We start from the raw sequence: 21109 nt of genomic DNA, 5'->3' as shown, positions 1-21109 counted from the left end.
GAGAAACGAAGCTTTTCGAAGCTTCGAATCAATTGAACCAATTGCTTCGAAAATTGATTCAGTTTTTCGAAGCAGTTCGAAACCCACACACGCTGGCGACCCCTGCTGGTCAAAATAGTGTAAAAGCAGATGTGTCGAAACATTTTACACTTTTTTTTACAAAATAATAGCAAGATTTTTATTAAAATATGTTTTAAAAAAGTATTTAACTTAATTAAGACATAGTTAAAAGTCTATTAGGTGTTTTTAGTTTTATTTAGGGCAAACAAATGAATAAAACTTACTACCCTTTTAATTATGCACATTTTGTCATTAAATCTGTCTATAAACAAAAAGTAGACAACATGGCAGTGTTATCAGTCAGAAGTATAAATGTTTTATGAACTTTCCTAATAAAACTGACCCGAGTTCACCTAAACTTATTAGACACTGGTCATGTGATCAACTCCCCCTACTGGTGAACCATCGGATTTTCGAAACGTTTCGAAACAGTTATGACGTAATGAAGCCTCGTTTGCTAAAATCACGTGACTTGGGCCAGTTTGAAACAAGCTCCGAACCACTGATTCGAAACAAAAGATTCGTAAATGTTTCGAAGCCTCATGAAGCAGTGCTTCGAAAGCGACCATCACTAGGGGAAAGCAAGCGGTGGAGACGATTAGACGTGCGAGGTGAATCTGTGAATTATCGGATCGCGGGAGTTTTCAGACCGTGCACTGAGATCGAGATAAGCTTCAAATCACTTGAACCGCGCTCGGGAGACTGAAGGACTGAAGTTCGCAATTCACTCGGACGGATTTACGGGAACTGTTTCGCTTCCAAAGTTATTAATCGTAATATACTTACGTGATCCAAAAGAATCGATTCGCACTTTGGAAACCTGAACCTCAAATCCGTTAAAGAAGCGAAGCCTCAAACTTTGTTTGTTTGTTTTCCTGAGGAAAAGTTTGTTTTTAGCGCCGATGATATCAGACTTTCTTTCAGCGCCTACCTATGGAGTTAACAGACACGATTTGCCATGTTTTTACCTTTTATAACCACCAAACACTCGTGCGCAAAGCATTACAAGAACTTCAGACTGTTGAGGATTTAAACTACATTTGATCCACTGGATCTTTCTTGCCAAAACAAAGCGCATATCTCCCATCCAGACACGCTTTTCAACCTTTTAAGGACAACTTGCCTTTAGTTTTGGCTTCTGGACAACTTTCTTGTCGTGATTCACCTTTGAATTACATACGTGTGGCAGCGGCGGAGATAAACATTTTACTGTGAACTCTTTTAGGAAATCCAGGACTCATGCATTGCCCGAAAACAACGCAGCCTAACTTGGTATTACCGTCGGGTAAACAAACAACTTAATGAACGCGAAATATTCAAACTTTGAGAAACTCTGTAACCTCAATCTGCCCGTTTGCGGTTGAGAGAAATCGGTCGTTAAACGCTGAGACAACTGGATACAAAATGGCGGCGTGGCTGGGACGAATGGGATCACTTTCATATTACGTGTTTTATTGGGTTTTGACGCTGGAGTTGTTAAATTATGGCTTGGGCTCGGACGCACCGTGTCCTCAAAACTGTACGTGTACGATAGACACGACCGACTGCAGTCACTTGGACCTGACCGATGTCCCCCAAGACTTGCCTACGAGGACTGTGAAATTGTAAGTAAACTGTCCCGAATGAAATATCCAAATTAAAATCAATCAATTCCTCGGTAAACTACTAACAAAGCTCTTAGGTTTATTTAATAACACCTATGATACAAGTCATTCTGGAAAGAAAGTGTGTCACTGGATGACAGATGACAAGTGTCCAGTTTCATGTCTGGTTATGTTTCCCTTACTTTACTTTTAAATACTGACACGGCTATTAATATTGTTTAAAAAAAACATAATGACGTAGCATTGTTAATATAGAAATATTATTCAGAATAGTTGTGGTTGTTACTTTTATTAATTTGGAAACTCTGACAAAAAAATTAGGAGGCCTGCTGCTGATATTACATGAGAAAGTAATCATCAACAGTCATCAATATTTCTGCAAAGCAATTTGCCCCCTAAAATCACATCACTTGTTATTAGGTTATATATTCGTGTGCCCTCATTAATAAATAAACTTGAACTAATCCAACATTAGAGAAACACAGTTTATAAAGTTTATAAGCTTTCGATATCTGTATCAGTTGTTACAAGTTACAGTTGTTACCAGTTGTTACTATCTTGGACGGGTATCACATTCAGTAATATTTTCTGTTATAATAACTTCATACACTTAGGATTTTAATACTAGGATTGTCATTTAGTAGTTATAACGTATACAAATCAGTAGTTGTGTATTTTGTCTTAAAAAGATCCTGTCTTGATCTTTCATAAATTGGGGTTATAATTTTTTTTGTCTTTATCAGTGCCTCATGCTTGAATCACAGTGATAGATCCACCGAGATCATATAAAACGTGATTAAACAGTGGCAGTGGTTATTTGACTCTTTATCTTACATTGTTTGAACTCACACAGATTAATCTCAAAAGATAATTTTTTATAAACTGGTAAGAACTTGGTAGAAAAAGTAGTAGTAGTTTAAAATAGTAAAATTTTTTCCCCTTTATAACACTGTTTTCTACTGAACCTTGTTGAAAGTTAGGTGTTGCTGCTGTAATGTATCTACAGCCAAGGCAAAGTCACTACGGTGTTATCTGCTCATGCTTTTTAGCTGCCGAGATCGCAATCATATTTTCAAAGGGAATGGTTTTACTGCGCCGTATTATCTTTAACACCCTTATAGCATGTTTCATCACTACTGAAGATACCCGTCTGTATATTTCACAAACGCAGCTCACTTGCTATTCTTGTCATAGCAAGGTATAAAAGATAGTTATCAAAAACAAGTTTCAACAAGGAAGCATTGGCTAAAGTCAGGAGTTATCTGTTTTGCAATTTGTCAAATTTTAGTCGTGGTGGTGAGTTCGCTGGGACTTAATTTAAATATTGTATAAAAGTGACAAATGATACCGCGGATAACTTTTTTTTTTTGAAGATGATAAGGTTATTAGTTGTAACAAAGGGTAGTTGGAATATTGTTTTGCTGGTGAATGATCATCCTTTGTTTGATAGGGCTGTAAAACATTCATTACACATGATATCAGGCTTTAGACGGGGGTGATTGTGTAGGTAGCTTTGTTAATGTTGTGCCTCAAGGACTTTCTAACCTACTGCTGAGTAATTTGACCTGGTCTGCCAGAGTGCTTTACTTTTGGCCCTGTATATTCGTAACATGTATAAAGCATACAGATTTTGCAGAGAAGTTTTTTTTTTTTTAAAGTCTTGTTCCAAGAACTAGAGACAAATGAAGGATTTTTAAGGTTGTTCACAGCCAGTTTTACTTCTGCAATATGAAATTACAAAGTGAAAAGGGATATTCAACAGGAAAATGTTGGAAGGGCCTTGATTTAATTCAGTAGGATATAACTGGATCATAAAACTTGGCTACTATATGACATAATATATTAAAAGTTTTCACCTTTAAATAAATTACAAAAACATTTTGCAATAAGATGCACATAAAAAAACAAGTGTAAAAACATTTTAATTTCATGTTATCATTGAGCTTTTATCATTGAATAAGTACAAAATGTATTTATAAGCGACAGAGGATTATTAATTTGAACTCACAGCTTTACAACTAGTAAATTGGTAAACCTGTATGTAAAAGGTCTTGGCATGTTTCAAGCTTGTAGCACAAAAGCGAAACGGTTTGGTACAACGGTGCTTTTGTTAATAGACCACAAGTAAAGGTAGGCCGCCTTTGTTTAGCGTAAGGCACAGTGGACTGTCACATTTGTGTGTTAAGTATACTTATTATATCATTAATCCTTACAACTTTCCCTATTGACTATGTCCCTATTCACGTTCGGTGTCTTTTGTACACCTCTCCCACAGTGACTGTATAGGGAATTCATAACAACCAGACTTCTTGCTTGTGTAATAACAACACGGACAACAATCACCAAAGGACTCACTTAAAATGAAAGCCGTAGACATCACCGCTCTTCAGACATATTGATGTCCGTTCACTGTACGCTTTTCCTGACAGATCTAACGGAAGATAAATGCTGAGGTTAGAGGACAGGGGTTTATCTTGGGGTGCCCATCTGTAATATATCAATCAAGAGGAGAAAAAGAAAAACCCTATGGACATGGCCCGAGTATAAAATCAAGCTGTAATACCTTCCAGTTGTCCAAATAGGTTTTCCGCTCTGCCAATTTTTTTTAATGGCTCCCCTGTGGCTCGATGAGACCTTGATGGTGGTGGAAGCGAGCAGAAAGGTGTTGGCATCGCCAGCCAGCATATACCGGTAATCTTTTGTGGTTTTAAATTTAGATATGGGCCTTGAGACTCCATTAAGATAAAGAAACAGAGAGGGTTGTAGATTGCGGTTGATAGCGTTTTTTGGATGATAGGGTTATTCAAGGATAGGATGTTGGGTTAACCTGAGAACGGGGGAGATGCTTAAATTATTGGCGAACTTTTGGATAATTATTTTGGCTATGCTGTTGCGTGACAAAGTCGTCTGAATTCTCCACCTTTGAGTCTTCAAAACTGAAGTCAGCTGAAATGTAAAAAACATAAAATATATGTTATTGCCTGAGAAGAACCAAAAATACAATCATTTTAGTTTTGATTATAGCCATTTGTCAGAGACAAATAATCAATTGGCTCTTTACATTCAGTGCTGGCCCTTTAGCAGTCTGGATTAATTTGATACGTTTCAGATTAAATGACTCTTTGATTTTGTCTATTTATGTAGTGTACTGTGAATTGTATTTTTGACAGGACACTTACAAAAAAAACTAAATGATGGAAATAGGTTGGCTCACAACATCGAAGCAAGTCTTATTTCACAAAGTAAACTCCAGGCCCCTGACCCTTTGGTGGCCCTCTTGATTGTTTTGAAAGCTAAAGGGGGTAGTGGTTGGTTTGTATGTGCAACCTGGCTTGCCACATGTGCGAGTGTGGTTTCCTCTAGGCTTTGGGGTTTGTAAACAGCCCACCAGATTTTTCTCACCACCATGAAGTGGGTTCGGTTGTGTTTCTTTATACATTTATCCCTGTTGTGGAGTTGCCGAATAAACCTGAATGTTAAGCCGGTGGTACATCTGTAGCCTGGCCAAAAGAGTTAGTTCAGTGTCATGGTCCACAGCTTTCCATTGTTTATTCTTTCAGTGTGTGGAAACATTCAGCTGTATGTCAAACTGGTTGGATGGTTGTTAATTTCGTTATCTGAACAGTGCTTCATTAATCCTTTTGTCATAGATCCGGGTTGCATTACAAAAAGGCAACTGCGAAAAACCAAATCACATTTGAGATTTGGCAGAAAACGCATGAGATATGTAAAACCTGCACCCTGTTTTGCTGCAGGTGTGCGCAGTAGCCTGGTGCAGAGTTTGCTTGCGTTATTGTTTTGTGGGTTAAAGGAGTGCCCTGCCGTTTTTGGCTTGGCCTGAATGGCATAGAGTTTAACGGCACCTTTCCTTAGCTTTAATTTTGTAGCAAATAAAGTTTTCATGCATTTCAGTACAGTCATGCGAATGCAAATTTCTTATGCAATGGTCTATCATCTGGCTGATATTGAGGGTTGTTTTAACATTTGTTTATGTCTGTAATTGCACCATGAGTTTATTCAAGAAATACTTAAGCCAAAAATGAAAATTCTGCCACAGTTTACTCACCCTCATGTTGTTTTAAACCTGCATGACTTACTTTTTCCTGCATGAAAGAAGGGCATACAGGTTTGCAGGAACATGCGGGCACGTAAACAACGACAGAATGTACATTTTCTGGCAAGTCCTAAAAACCTGAATGAGCGGGTGTGGAGTGCCTGTCTGTTAATGTGATATGGCTATTTGCATAAAACACAAATCTAGTGTTTTAACAGAGCCGAAAAAAACAAATGTGACCCTGCCTGTGCAACCCAGGCTGAAGTCTCAATCTAAAAGCTAGAAATTTTGAGCATTAAAGTTTGATTTCATTAATTAGCATGAACTCTGTAAATATAAAAGATAACTATTATATTTTTACAGAATATTCTTTACATTGTTGAATGATTTTATGTGAAAACGGTAAATTACAAAACCAGCCACAGGCAGGGTCACAAATGTCTATAACACTATTACCGTGGGTTCACGCCAGCGGCGTTTGAGGCGTCAGATTCGCGTCCACCGCGTCTAGTTAGCCGCTTGAACATTTTGAGTTTACTCGCTTTATTAGCTCATGAAATTCTAGTCATTGAGACATTCTCGTGGAAATTTGCGTCATGGGAGGGCCTTTCATAGGTTTCTGCGACTCCGCTTGCTTCCTGTAATCACGTCACTACTAGAGCAAGCTCCTAATTGGTTAACGCTGCGCGTTTTTCCGCCAAAGTTCAAATTTTTCAACTCGAACGTTTCCCGCAGCAACACTCAATTCGTGCAAATCGCATGAACGAAGCGGAATCGCGTCTACCGTGCCTCACTAAACGGCTCATTCGCGCCGCGAGACCTCCGGACGCGCTTCAATGCGTCTTTACATTGACTTAACATTGAAATCACTTGCGCTTCACGCCTCTACCGCGGCTAGTCTGAACGCAGCATTACAATAATAATTTAGACTCTTATGGTACATTCACACGGGGCGTAAGCGCTACCGCTTCTCAATTACTTTTAATAGTTGACATCATGCGTTGCCAAACTGAATTGTGGATCCGTCAATGTCGTGTCACTGCCGTTGCTTGCAGCAGAAATTAAACATTTCACAACTTTTCAAGCGCCAACGTGTGCATCAGCCAATCAGATTGCCTTATGCAAATAACCTAGTGTGAACCAGCCAATTACGTTTATGCAAGACAGGAGCATGTGTTGCGGCCTCTGTGATTGGCTGTTGGGCACGCTTCAGACAAGCCTTCCGTCAAGCGTTAACGCTTTCGCCCCGTGTGAATGTACCGTTAACGTTATCTCAGTTGGGGGACAGGCAGCCACGATATGACCAGAATCGAAATTCCAACAGGATCAGACACATTCGAGCACCTCCTCCTCTCCCCTCCCTTGTATAAGTGTCTACAGAGTGATGGATGACTCATCTGTGAATTCTGTACATCTGGTAAGAGTTTGGAGATCTGGAAAAGACATAAGAGTGAAGGAAAAGGGGAGGGGTGAGAGAATTGGGCCTTACAGCGCACCCCAAGCACATTTGGTGTGGAGACCAAAAGCACAGCATACTTACAATTACTATAGAGCTACTCCTGTAACCGCTGCACATACATACATGACGGTATGTGTCTGCTTACACCGGTTTATACACACACACAAACACATAATGTAGTTTACTCTATAACCTTTATATGAATATATAATAGAGCTGAATGCAGGCATGTATGAATCCCATAATCATGTCTATGAACTTTGCTTGCGTGTGCGCAGTCTTACAAATGTACATTTCTGACATACTTTATACTGTATATGATGAATGTGCTACTGACCAATCTTGACATTTCCGGCTAAACTAGCGGCACAATTATTCCAGTTTCCTTTCTGCTAAGATAATAAACAGTATGACAGGGCAATCTACTGATCTTTTGTTCTGTTCGCTTTGAAGTTTTCTGGAACGGTGTGTCAAGAGGTGGTCTGTGCGTAAGACATATTTATACTCCTTAGTCAACACCTGGGTCTTGAGGCCGCGTTTTATTGTACGATTAAAAATTTAGGCAATGCACTTAAACAAATGTGCATGTAATCAAGTGTTCTCTGTTTGTTAGACTCTTGGCTGCTGCCTACATTACTTTGGTTGTGGCTCATGGCGTCCTTTTGCTTATCGATTTCTGAGGAAACAACAGAGCAATTTTTTTTATCATTGCTGTTCCAATACTCATGGAGGGCGCTGTATTTTCGTGTATTTTCTTTTCGGTCACTTAGCATTCATTTCCCAGTGATCTTTATCTCTCTGCAATCTTTAATTCTAGATTCGATAGTCTTGCTCGCTTTCTTTGCTTTGTTTAGACTGTCTGCAAAAAGCTCCTGGCTTTGCTATCAGCGGTGTTGCCGGGCTGTAAATGGTCTTTATTGCAGGAAACAGAGAGAGAAAGAGGCACAAGCTGTTCGCCTTTAGCGAAGCAAGTGTCTTTCTGTCTGGTCTCTTGCTCTCTTTTTCGCTTTGTGCCGTGGTAGAGGAGTTACTCTTTGACTAGTTTATGGCCCTTTGAAATGGTGTGCATTAAAAGACGCTTCTGTCTTCCAGCTGCATCATAAAGTGCTATCATTGACATCATTTCACACTTTCAAAGACCGAAGTTCACACTACGCTTAGCAGAGATAAAGATAAAGTTAGATAAAGGTCGCCTCTCTGCCAATCCATGAGGGGATAAAAAGAACATCTATATTACAAAGTGTTTTTTTGTTGTTGCTATTTTTAAAGATGATTTTGATAATTTTAGTGTTTTGTACACCATTGCTTTGACCATCATATCTGAGGTCTGTTTGATGTAAAAAAATTAAATACTCCGTGTTGTTTAAATTTTTTTTCAATGACGAAATGTCTTCATAGTAGATTAAATTAAATGAACAAATTCAATTTAATAAATGGAGAATATTTTCACTCCGAGCTATACTCAATACATTCTCAGTTCAGTGCCGGCTCTTGTATTTATATTACTAAATCCTTTTCCCACCTCTCTGATTGGTCGTTTCCTAAATGACTTTGACCTCTGTTAGGTGTGAATGTTCTTTCGCACTGGTTTCCTGACATAGGAAGCTGTTGGTCTTTTGCCTTGGGGTTTAATGGAGAAGATGGACATCAACGGCTGATAGAGTTTGAGTTTTTACTCTCCTGCGTGAGTGCTGTTAGGTTTGAAGGAATAATTGTCTACTACATGGTAGAGCTGGCAAAGAAATCGGCTGCGATTCTCATGCGTGTCTCATCAGTAAAGCCGGTTCGGTGATTAGTAGTAAATCGTCATCACCTGCTTTCAGATGGAGCAGAATATATTACACAGAGCTGTATTTCTCCAAGAAGCTAGGCAAAATCGCGTTCATAATCGAAGACGATCTTCCACGATTATGAATGCGATTTTGCCTAGCTTTCGGTGAAATACGGCTCTGTGCAGTAAATGCAGCTCCATCTGAAAGCAGGTGATAGCGGTTTACTACTAATCACCGAACCGGCTTTACTAATGAGACACGCATGAGAATCGCAGACGATTTTTTTCGCCAGCTCAACTACATGGCTATACACACTGGTTGAATAGATTGTAGACTTGTAGACAAAGCTCTTTGTTTAACAAAAGTTTGACACTTGCGAGTTTTGCCCAACAAGATAATCTTCACAGATAAACACACTTTTGAAGTCTAAATGCATTTACTAGAAATATAAAGCTAACCTTAGTCTTTAAGCGAACTACACCATGGTCTCTCGATATCAAGGTCATTACCACCAAGCATCGGACAGCTCTTTCAAACTTTATTAAACACTTTTTAAAACAGGTTCCCTGTTAAGGAAATACTCTGTATATATATATCTTTGTTGGGAATTGTGCCCATGTTGCGTTGTTTTGAGATTCATTCATGATAATGTTTAAAGTCACGACAAAGTCTGTAGTGCCATGTTAGCAACCGCTCTTTTAAAGACACGTAAAAGCTTCAAAAAGTTTGTCAAGCAGTGATAAATTGTATATCATAGAATAAAACGTGAAAACATCTTGGGTTTATGTTAACCCAAGATCTTATTTAAGGACTTTAACTATAAAAACCATTGACTTTGGGACGATGGAACCGAAGTGCTAAAATGCTAACTTGCTTTCAGGTTTTCACTGCGGCACTCTATTACAGTAAATGGTGAACCTAAAAATTTATTATGCATAATATTTATAAATATACTTTTTAGGTACTTAAAAATTTAAAAAAATATATTGTTCTGCAGATCTGAAGCCTTGTTAATACTGTTTGAAAAAGACAACGCAGCGTTGAATGTTCCGTAGCTCACTTTGTTGGCAACGGAAAGGTCATGGTTCAATCTCATGGAACACACATACTGATAAATCAATGTTTAGCTTGAATGCAATGTAAGTCGCTTTAGATAAAAGCGTCTGCCAAATGCGTAAATGTAGAACATTTCGCTCACTTTTCCTTAAAGGGAATTTTAACTGCACCACCTAGATGTCTTCCAGCGATCCAAGTATGTGTTTCTGGTTTTCTTTAAGGGTCCAGTCGGCCAGCAGTACGCTGTGCTGAAAAATGTTTTTTAGTTCAACAGACCAGTGCGTTGTTGATTTAAATCATAGCCGGCATTAGACCAAAGAGATGAAGGTCAGTTAGCTTTGTTGAGGCACTTTTTTACCTCATCTGAACATTGCCATATCTCCTACCATAAAATGCTTGGGAATGTTAAAGAAATCTTCCACTTTCTTACTCGCAATAAAGTATTTTAACCCATACTTTGCCAAAAAACTGTAGTTTGTGGAAAAACTAGGCTAAAATATAGGTCCCCTTCATTCAATTCTACAAAGAACAACGAAACGATTAATTCATATCAGTTTAACTTGAAAACTTTATTGCTGGTTAAACATGCCGTACAGTTCCAACGACCATGTGATTTATACCCCAGAGGTCAGCCTGCAGGCGTGAAAGTTGGTCTTTATCTGATAAGATAAAGAGGAGTGGAGTTGCTCAGGGTAAAACACTGAGATTACATTAACGCCCATTTCCTTTTGCATGGTTAAGAAAAGCTTAGTTTTGAATCTAAACATTATGAAATCCCCATGAGGCAAGCTTGGTCTTCTGACACTGACTGAAGTTTGCATGCTCTTCTATCAGCGTGGGTTTTCTCTGGATACTCAGTTTCCTCCCACAGTCCAAAGACATGGAGGTTAGGTGAACTGAAGATGCCAAATTGTCCTTCCTCAACTTGTGTGAAGAATAATTTGTGTATAGATTAACTGGTTCTCGTCGTGAATATAGCTATAGACACTCAAATTGTGTTAAGAAAAAAATAAACAACTGACACTGGGTGTTGTGTCTGAATGGTCATATAGCAGTAAAACCTGCCTTTCAATTGGCCTCTATCATTAGAATTTGACAGCGCTATTAGCAGCAAACACCTATCATGTAAATCCATTCAATTGTGGAATTGCTTATCAGTAAATACTTGAACATTTAGATTGTTACCTTAAATGTGTTCACACAGGGCTTGACATTAACTTTTTGAGGAACTTGTCTTTCGGACAAGTAAATTTGTGTTTCACTTGTCCATGCACAAAAGTCACTTGTCCGGGTAAAATTTATAATATAATGTATTTTTTGTGTTTTGTTAATCAGTGGCGGAGCAAAGGATTTTTCATAGGGGTGGCCAGGCAGGGGCCAGCAGTTACTCTGGTGGCACATAAAATCTCTATCATTTAACCTTAAAATACGTTTAAGTATTATAGGTGTGTTAATCAGAATACTGTATAACATACAATTAATACCATAATTTAATTTTAATTCAAATGAATTGAGATTAACATACAATTTATAGTCATAATTCAACCTCATGTTTTTTTAACCATTTAATCAAATAAAACTTTTAAAATTTACTTTGAAACCAGGATTTATATCTCCTCAAAAAACTAGACCAGAAAATTATGTGGATTTTGTAGGCCACTGAAATGTATTTTACTAAGATTCAGTTGGGTGCTTCTTGTTACTCTTTCTGAAGAATGATGCTATATCTGCTGCCTTTCTCTTCATTTTTCCCACATTTCAATGATTGTCTGACATTAAAACACTAAAGCAAAACATTAAAACATTACCATGTTTTTAAAAAACTTATTAGGATAAATGTATCCAGATTATCTGTTATATATAAAATTAATCTTAAACCTAGCATTTACGCTGTAATGTTTGTGTGGCATTTTTAATGTACAGTGACGAACTGTCAGATTCAATCAGCTGTCGCGCAGTGCATATACATATAGGCGCGCTGGAAGAAAGATTCTCATTATAACAGATTCTTAAACAAGATTTTTAAGCCCATTATGTGTTTTTACCGAACTTTAGAAGAGAAAAATACGGACTTAAATCGGCTTTTTTGACACACAGTGATGAAAACGCGATTGAAGTGCCTGCCAGTTATATTCACACCGGAGCCTGAAGAAAATCACTCTCCACTACACTCCATGCGACCCACGACTCCCGCCCCTCCGTGTTCATCGATCAGGTTTAATGCGCGCAGCTTGTTTAGTAACAATGACAGTAACATGTAAACGAGTGTGTGTGTCGGCGCGCCACGCTCTCTGTTCAATATTCCGCTCGGTGTTTGCGCTGCGCGTTCTACTCTGTCGTTAATGGCACATAACGTGAAGTAACATTGTTTGAAATTTAACTTGTCCAGTCGGACAACTAATTTTCTCTTATACTTGTCCTTCAAAAAATCCACTTGTCCCGGACAAGCGGACAAGCCTTAATGTCGAGCCCTGTCACAATAAGGTTGCTAATTAATTTCACTCTCTTCTTTGCTTTGTAATTTTGCTGCGCAATTGAATACATAAATATTAGGGCTGCGCGATATTTAAGGGAAATGCGATATGCAGTAACTTATTGAATTGTGCGATATATATGATATGCAGTACAATAATGCTTTATGTTTGTATAATCGATTTGTATAATAATAAAATAAACTTAAAAATATATAACAACATGCATGTTTTATGTTCTTTCTGGAAAACGAATGCAGCATTCTATGGCCCTGGTATTAAGATGCGTTTTGGTCAAAGTGGATGAGAGAGACACATTCACACCTGATGTTTTAATGGGTCTCTTTTGTCTACTTTAATCACTTCGACAGGATGGCCTATAGACCGTTTTCATCGGGCGCATGTGCGTTGACTCGATAAGCGTCTGGTCCGAACTTTACTTCTCGTTTCTGTTTATTTAATGATATGACTAGTTGCTGAAACGGAACTCTTAAACAAATATCTCGTCGAAAATAACAAATGTTTTTTTTGGTTCCTATGTAATCTACATGTTGTTTATTTTGCTTGTTATATAAATAAACTACTTTAAAATGACTTTGTTGTTAATTATTCTTCGCAGATTTTACCGGAAGTTACGTGATGACCACGAAAGCTGCGTGTTTATGTTGTTACTCCTGAAACCGTCTATAGGCGAGTTGTTAAAAAATGACGTTCACTAATATTATGCCACTGTACCACTGCTTGTGTTGTTTTTAAACATGGTGGACAATGTTTATTATGTGCATATGTAAGGGCTTTTTCAAATATTTCAGAGCAATTGTTAAAAATAAGCTTGTGCAACTTTCATATGCTCGCAAAATAAAACAAAAATATAAGAGGCTTTCGTATTTTCTTAATCGATGAAAGTATAAAGACCGTGAATGAACACGGTGGGTTCGTACTAGAAGTCAGGACCGATGTAAAAACATTGTGCTTGGTACATCACACATCAGATCAATAGGTGGAAAATAGGCCGTCTTTTGTGGCTGCTTGAACACATTCAACACCACAAAAGCAGTCCGGTCTAATGCGTTTTCGACTGCCTCTGAATGTGGTCGAGCTCAAAGTGTTTTACACCCCGTTTAAACCTGTATTTAGTCCATTTCTGATCTAATCTTAAGACCAGGTGTAACCAGCCCCCATCTGTCTTACCAGTCTCTCTGCTATCTGCATTGACCTAAAATTGTGACTGCATAACTCTTTGAAGTTTTAAAATCATTGTTATTGCAAACCATTGATATGCGTGTATTGCGACATGCACATTTACGATCCCCCCTTCCGTCATTCCCGTATATCTTGCTGCCCTAGTAAATATATTTGAATAATATCCTTTGTGTCACAGTAGTTAAAAACTCATCTTCAATCAAGTTTGCGGTTTTGGATCATTTCAGAAGCGTATTCTCAGGATGTGTGACATTCTGATTAATGACAGTGTAGTGTTAGTCAGTGTCATTTTGAGCTTTCTTTAGTGAAAACTGATATGAACATCAGTCAGTCATCAACGTGCGAAGACACTCTTGTGTCGTGACTCGTGTGGGAAGATAAAGCTGCTGTGCCGGTTTCATTACGATCGCTTTCTGCAATTTGTAGGTTGTTAGAAACGGCTAAAGGAGATTAGCGACTGGTGTTGTACACGACGTACACGGTTTCCTCGCAGTATTCATGCCTCCTGGCGAGTCTCGATTTAAGAAAGCCTGCAATTTTTCACTTTGCTTTGGTATAATTAGGTAATTTGCTAGTGTTACAGGACTGCAATTTTGTAGTGTTCACCCCTGTCAGACGATTTCCTTCAGGGTATCTCACCCTGTGTCATTATCTATGAACACACACACACAAAAGCCACAGAAGCATTGCGACATTTTATCCTGTTTAAACCACAAGGTAATACATTAAATAGTTTTTTAAAAGGTTTGTAGCTGGTAGCGACAGTAGTAAGATATTAAACTCTATTGCTTATGTGTGTGTGTGTGTGTGTAAACTATTATATCTGCATAATGAGTCATTTGACACATTTTTTTTGGTGTTAAATGGTTGCTTTAATGATACACATTTGGTACATTTGTTCCAGACCCGGACAGAGAAGTTATATAACTAAATGTTGACTGTAGACCGGGTCTGCTCTGTCTCAAGGTTGCATACCTACGACTTCAGTGTTTGCGCCTGACAGCTCTGGGTGTGAAACAGACACGTTATATAATGTGTTAGGCAATTTAGTCTTTTTACAACCGGCTGTAGCCCCACAAAACTGTCAAGATCCGCTCCGAAAAAAGACAATGATCCAATTGTTTCTTTTACAAGTGCAGGTGAGCGATTGATTAGGGCAGTTAACACCATGAATAACTTGGGTGTGTCTCTGTAACACAATTTGTGTAAGTATGAAGCCTGAAGAGTGCACGACAGATTTAGTTTTGGTTATAAATATCATACATCTGTTTATGAATGCACCAGTCAAGCATTTTAGTGTTTAATGTACTGCAGAAAAGTTGACTCTATAAAGATTACTATTTATTTGTACATGTTCATTTAGTATAAATAAGGAAGAACTGAAAGTTCAGGGACACGGTACACGTATAGTAGATACTAATAACAAACCATAATTCTGTCTACCAAAAGAAAATCTGTACATGCCGAAAAAAATAAAATGCATAGCTTACATGAGCGTACAGATCACTGTGCCATCAATTTTTGACATTTCATCAGGGAGAGCCAACACTCAAGTCCTTTGGACAAGTGCTTGCTTTAACCGCTGTGAAATAAAGATGGGAGAACTGTTGATGTCACTGATTTATGGATCGTAGGTGTCGATATGGCATGTTTTGGCAATGGACCCGACTGATAGACTGTTAGTTCACTGCCTAGTGTGCTGGTGAAACCTGGTGCTGGTACATTAGATATATAGAAAGGGGAGAGAATTGGGGGGACTAGAAAGAAATATGATAGTTTTCACATAACTGCTTTTAAACTGAACACCTGACTAAAGTGTTTTAATAAATCTCTCTCTTTTTTTCTCCATCATCCCCCCTCCTTCTGTCTTTCTCTCAGAAATCTGAGCCACAACAAGCTGGCGGCAGTCGATATGGACATCCTCTCCAATCTGGCCAACCTCCGAGAAGTGTGAGTAGAACGGCACAGTGTTCCCAAAAGCTAGATCTGTCCAACATCAGCTGTTAATCTGTCCATGTTTAATGAAGTCCATTAGCAGGCTAGCAACTTCTCTTCGACTGTAACAGAAAGTTCCAGGACGTCTCTGGCCTTCTCAGACTTTATAGTGTTTGTTTTTCGAAAACTTCAGCTCACGTGTCTTTATACATCAGGTCTAATATCAGCACAAAAACAGTATGTTTATGTGTAGAAGTGTTGTAAAATTGTCAAATAAAAAGCCGCCTCACAGCTAAAGCCCTAAGGAGAGAGGCAATTGAACGAAGTAAATTAAATGGTAATGTTAATTTCAGCCATTACCCACAATTGGTCATAAATCATTTTAAAGCGTTTCTATTGGACACTTAAGTAGTTTTGTTAGTGGGTATTGTCCTGAAAGTGGCGGAGATTGGGAATAAAGAGGTTTGCTATTATAAGCGCCTTTCATCATCACCTGACACCAGCCACTAACCTGCGCTGTAAATATTTAATACATCGAGGGACTGTGTCTGGCCCTTAGCCAGAAGGACTATCTCTCTTTCTTGCTCCCACTCGCTCTCGCTGGCCATCTGGTTATATATATTTATTTAATATACATATTTGTTATGTATATTTAAGTTCAATGTATTTGTTGTATAATTTATTCTTTTTAGTATAGGTGTTAAATGTTGGATCATTTTCATGTCTTTGGAAGTTTACTGTTACCATAAAAATTTTTGCATTAGTTGATATAAAGCAGGGGTTTTCAAGCTTTTGTCAGCCGAACCCCCTTGACCTAAATTATTTACTTGTACCCCTTGAGGTTTTTATGTAAACGTTTTAATAATTAAATAGCACTTTTGTATGGTTAACTTTTAGGGTTTTTATTAGTGGTATTTTACATAGCTATTGACCTATGGCTAAGCCACGCCTCCTCCACTCACCCGGACAAACAATCAACATTCGGTGATGGGTGCTATGGCAGCTGTCACAGTAGGAGACATTTCACAGGAGGCAATTGAGGATTTTTAGGAGACAGAAAGACTATATATCATCTCAAAGTCACCAAAAGGCCTTAACTATGCATTGGAGGGTTATATTAATAATTTTATGGTTGAGAAGGTCGATGAAAAGCTCAGGTCACTGTGTAAACGTGATAAACTGCATCTAGTTGCCATCATGATCAAATTAAATATGTACCGGTCTAAGTTGCATACGTTTCCAGGACAAGCCTTTTTACCATCTTTACCAAGAGTACCTGTCCGTTAGTTTGGTGCTACAGTATTTAAACGAATCATTCAGCACAACATTGCGCTTACAAATAACATTTGTTATCTCTGTTATTTACAGATAAGTTAATGAAGCCAAGTGGCATGATGTACAACGCAGCTTGAAGCTAACGCTAATGTTTTCTAATGTTAGGCTAGCGTTACGTTAGAGATGTTAAAGATAACGTTCAAATACATTGTTGACTTCGCTTAGATCAGATGATCAGACATGCTTGTTTAATTTATCCACGTTTAGTTAGTGTTGTGGTCTACCGCATAACTTAATCCAGAGCAGACACTTAGCATTATCTCGGTAGAAATGTGGCTTGGGAAAGGGTAAAAAATACACAACGTTGCCCAACCTCTCCGGATACCTAGTTTCTGAGTTGCATGTACCCCATGCACACCGTTTGACCATTTTTAACTTAAAATAACAAGAAAAAACATATAAAAACGAATGAAAACTGACTAACTGCAATGCATTTTAATGGACGTGTAAGCAGAGAATGTCCGAGTGTATTTGGTGAGCTATGTGCACTGTTATTGGCTCATCGCGTTTGGGGGTGTGGCTTAGCTATAGGTCAATTGTTATTATTAACTGTTATTGGACTTTCATCTGGTAAAAACGTAAAACGTAAAATCTGTCCATTTTGCCTTTTTCTCATATAGGGTAGTGTGTTATGTAATGGCCACATGACATGCAGATTAAACAAATAAAATATATATTTTATATATCGGCAGTTTTAATTCTAAATAAAATAATTTACATTTTATGATATAATTGTAATTTATCAATGTTTTTTCATCAACTTACGAACATCCTACCTGAACCTCAGTTTGGGAAGCCTTGCTAAAAGAAATATTGACTATATACTAATTTCTATCTAGAATTTAAAAGATAAATGACACAAAGCCACAAGTAACCTGAAGTTTGTCCTGTTGTTTGATTGACAGGAGGCTTGATCACAATGAGCTGACATCTATTCCTTCATTTGGAGATGCTGCACCAACCATCGTAATACTCTTCTTGTAAGTGACACATCAATGTATTTTGTTCTGTTATGATCTGATGCTGAGGTTGCACTTTGTCTTCATGAGACACTCAAGTTTTCATTAAGAAAAGATTCAATTTCAACAACAACAAAAAATACGTCAATCAATTATAGGAAAAATCATGCTTTTTCTTTAAATCCATGTTTAATGTGGATGTACTTATCAGATAGCCTATTGATTTTTACTCTTAATTTTTAACATACTGCTGTTTATTACAGTGTCTTTGTTTATACCAGTGTGTATAAATAACTGTAGTGTGTGTATCATGATACATTATCACACGATGCCTGTAAATTCCCACACGATGTTTTGTGTGTCTGGCTATAGTTGTGGAACTCAAACTTGTGGGATTGCCTTTACTAGCATTACCCTGCAGAATTACTGCCTTATTTGGTACGATCACACGTGTTTGCGTGTTTGTTTCTTGGTGGTGATCCCAAAACCTTTTTGTGCATCCAGGTGCACAGGTTTAGTATCTTCACAGAAATTGACTTTCACAGCTAAATGACAACATATCAGATTTATACATTAATATTACATAAAGCCTTAGACAGACTTGTGGTTTTAAATTTTACAAATCATGTTCAATCTGAGCAGTTCTGTGGATCTATCAGTACCCTGTTTCGGAGCACCACTTTGCTTTTATCTCCTTCACACTGACTGATATCCCAGCAATAATGTGCCTTCCGCATGGATCATGTTCCCATCTGTAATATATCTCCACTACCAAATGTGTCATTGGTTTGAGCCGATAAAGCGATCAGTGTCTGTATTGTGGGCAGTTCTGCTGTCATGGTGTGACCTCATTGATTTACAGTTTATCAAGATCTTAAAGAAAGAAAAAAACTCTTAAGCTTTTTAAAAAATTTACAAATGAGAAATCATTTAACATTTACCCTAAAGAGGGAACTGCGGGGGAACTGTTCTTTGAGAATATTGGGAAAGGTTGGGGTGAGGGTGATGATCAGGGAATGCAGGCCCAAAGGGAAGGGTGCTTCTTTTTTTGGCCTTGGTTCGAGGCCTGTTGCTATGAAAGGCCAACTCATACTGGGAAGGGTGCATCTTTTTTGAGCCATGCAGCTGAATGTGGTAGAACGCCCAGCTGTAGCTGTCAATCAAACGATTGACTTTAAAAATTTGGGAGGGGTTAATCGGAAGGGGTCAGGACAGAGGGACAACCTTCTGATCTCTCTGATGAAGCCAATGCGGAAGTGACTTGCAATTCATTGGCTGGCTCCAAAAGGGAGTCAATACCCATAGACCCCCATGTAAAAATGCTCAACTTTACAGTAGAAAATAATGTGTTCACAGCCTGGTACGAAAAGTGTTTTTGGTCTATATAGCTAATTTTGCCCTTCATGACAACTGTGAGTGGGTGATTTTTTTGTAACTCATCTGTTTAAATTATATTAAGCCTTAAAGTTCTGCATAATTAAGGGCGTGGCTACTTGAGTGATGGGTGAACTGCCACTGCTGTCACTAGTGACGAGCTAGGCAGGCATGGTTTCAGCAACCAGCCACCTCAGCTTCAGCCACGTCTCACCTCTTTACCCATTTTCAGTTATCCGTTGAGTGATGCGCGGTGACGCCAAGATGGCGACGGCAGGGACCACCTACTATTGGCTTTAAAAAAAGCTCCTTACAAACCTACAGGTGACGTCACAGACACTATGTCCATATTTTCACAGTCTATGGTCAGGACAAAATCAGCGGTTACAGATATGACTGTCCGGGACGGGTAGTCACAAAAAGGAGAAGAGGTCTCGGTTTTCCACCTGTGAGGAACACCTGACCCCTCTCATGCTCGTGGCTCTTGTTCGGAAAGCCTCCGTGCACTCTAAAATTCCTCTCCTGTGAGTTCACCAGCTGGAATGCTGTCGGACAGCGGACCCCTGTGATACAGCCACAGAGCCAGCACTAAAATACTGCAGCGTCTGTCACCAAACTCCTCAATGCTCCATTTCATCTGAGAGAGCCACAGAGAATTCACTACAGTAGTTAAACAGTAGTCTCTCTCTCTCTCTCTCTCTAGTTAAGTGTTTTAACAGTAGGGTAGCCATTCTGCTGATTTTGATCTTTTCTTTAGTTTGATCTATCTTGGATTTACAGTGTACTGTGAGACATGATCTCACTCTTTACTGCAAAGGCAATATAAATGTACCTTTATAGACGGTTTCATCGGACGCAAGTGCATTGTTGCGGTTACGCGTCTGGGTGAAACGTAACTTCCGGTCTCTGTTTAATGGTCTGACTAGTGGCTAAGCTAAAGTCTGAAAGAAATATCTCTTTCATAAAGTTAAACCAAACTTTTAGGGCGCAATGATATTACGTAGCAGCCGAAAATAGTCCCCTTAGTAACTTTCAATAGCAGGGGACTATTTTCGGGCACTGCGTAATATCATTGCGCCTCCTGCAGCCATGTTACGGCAGCAAAGTCCTTGATAATTACGCCAGAATGAGAGTATAGTTCCTAGGCTTATCTGCCTAGAAAATCGCAACTTTTAATTTTCCATCGGCCTTAGTACACGGTGTAACTAGAGAAGAGTCAAGTTTTAAATAGGAAAAATATATTGAAACTCTTCGGTTACTTTTGAGCGTGATGCTAAATCGTTTAATCAGATTCAATGGATTGTGCTAAACTATGCGAAAAGTGGTAGTGCCAGAGGACATCAGCTGAATGGATTCCAAAACTTTAAAAATCAAAAATGTAACTCTAGGGGAGCTGAAAAATGAGAATTTGTTAAAAAAGCGGAGTGTCCCTTTAACCGGGTAAAAACTTTTGCAGCTTGACAATTGAAATCCGATGTACGCACACGGACGTTCATCCAATTGTTCTTCCATCCTCTGTGCAGTGTTGCTTTGGTTGGATTAACTGTCAGACAATCATTTCCACATTCTCACAACAACAATTCCCTCAACAACGTTGAAGTCTCTGATCCCGTTGTAGTTCTGGAAGCCACCCTTTGCACCTCAAGTTCAAACCCAATACCTTGTTGTTTCAGGATTAATGTTGGATCAAGTAGAGCAGGTCTGCTTCTCTATCTGAACAGATCCCTGCAGAACCACTTTAAGGCATTTCATGGATTCAGGCCCAGGACGGACAGCATATGAGTGGGCCGCTTTTCTTGTTAACGTCAGCAAGTTTTTTTTGCCTGG

General features: G+C 38.6%; 1 protein-coding gene across 1 annotated transcript in view; it reads left to right on the top strand.

Annotated features, from left to right (window-relative positions):
• The first annotated feature begins 640 nt into the window (after positions 1–640).
• The window catches only part of lrig1 (leucine-rich repeats and immunoglobulin-like domains 1), a 40253-nt gene continuing 19784 nt past the window's right edge, over positions 641–21109 (top strand). The window contains exons 1-3 of the mRNA XM_055183777.2: positions 641–1664; positions 15558–15629; positions 17855–17929. Coding sequence (XP_055039752.2) covers positions 1465–1664; positions 15558–15629; positions 17855–17929 — 347 coding nt within the window. The 5' untranslated portion in view covers positions 641–1464. The remainder of the gene's footprint in view (positions 1665–15557; positions 15630–17854; positions 17930–21109) is intronic.

Source organism: Misgurnus anguillicaudatus, chromosome 14 (assembly GCF_027580225.2).
Source record: "Misgurnus anguillicaudatus chromosome 14, ASM2758022v2, whole genome shotgun sequence".
Taxonomy (NCBI): Eukaryota; Metazoa; Chordata; class Actinopteri; order Cypriniformes; family Cobitidae; genus Misgurnus; species Misgurnus anguillicaudatus.
Note: the sequence above shows the minus strand (reverse complement) of the source record. Positions and strands in the feature narration are given on the sequence as shown.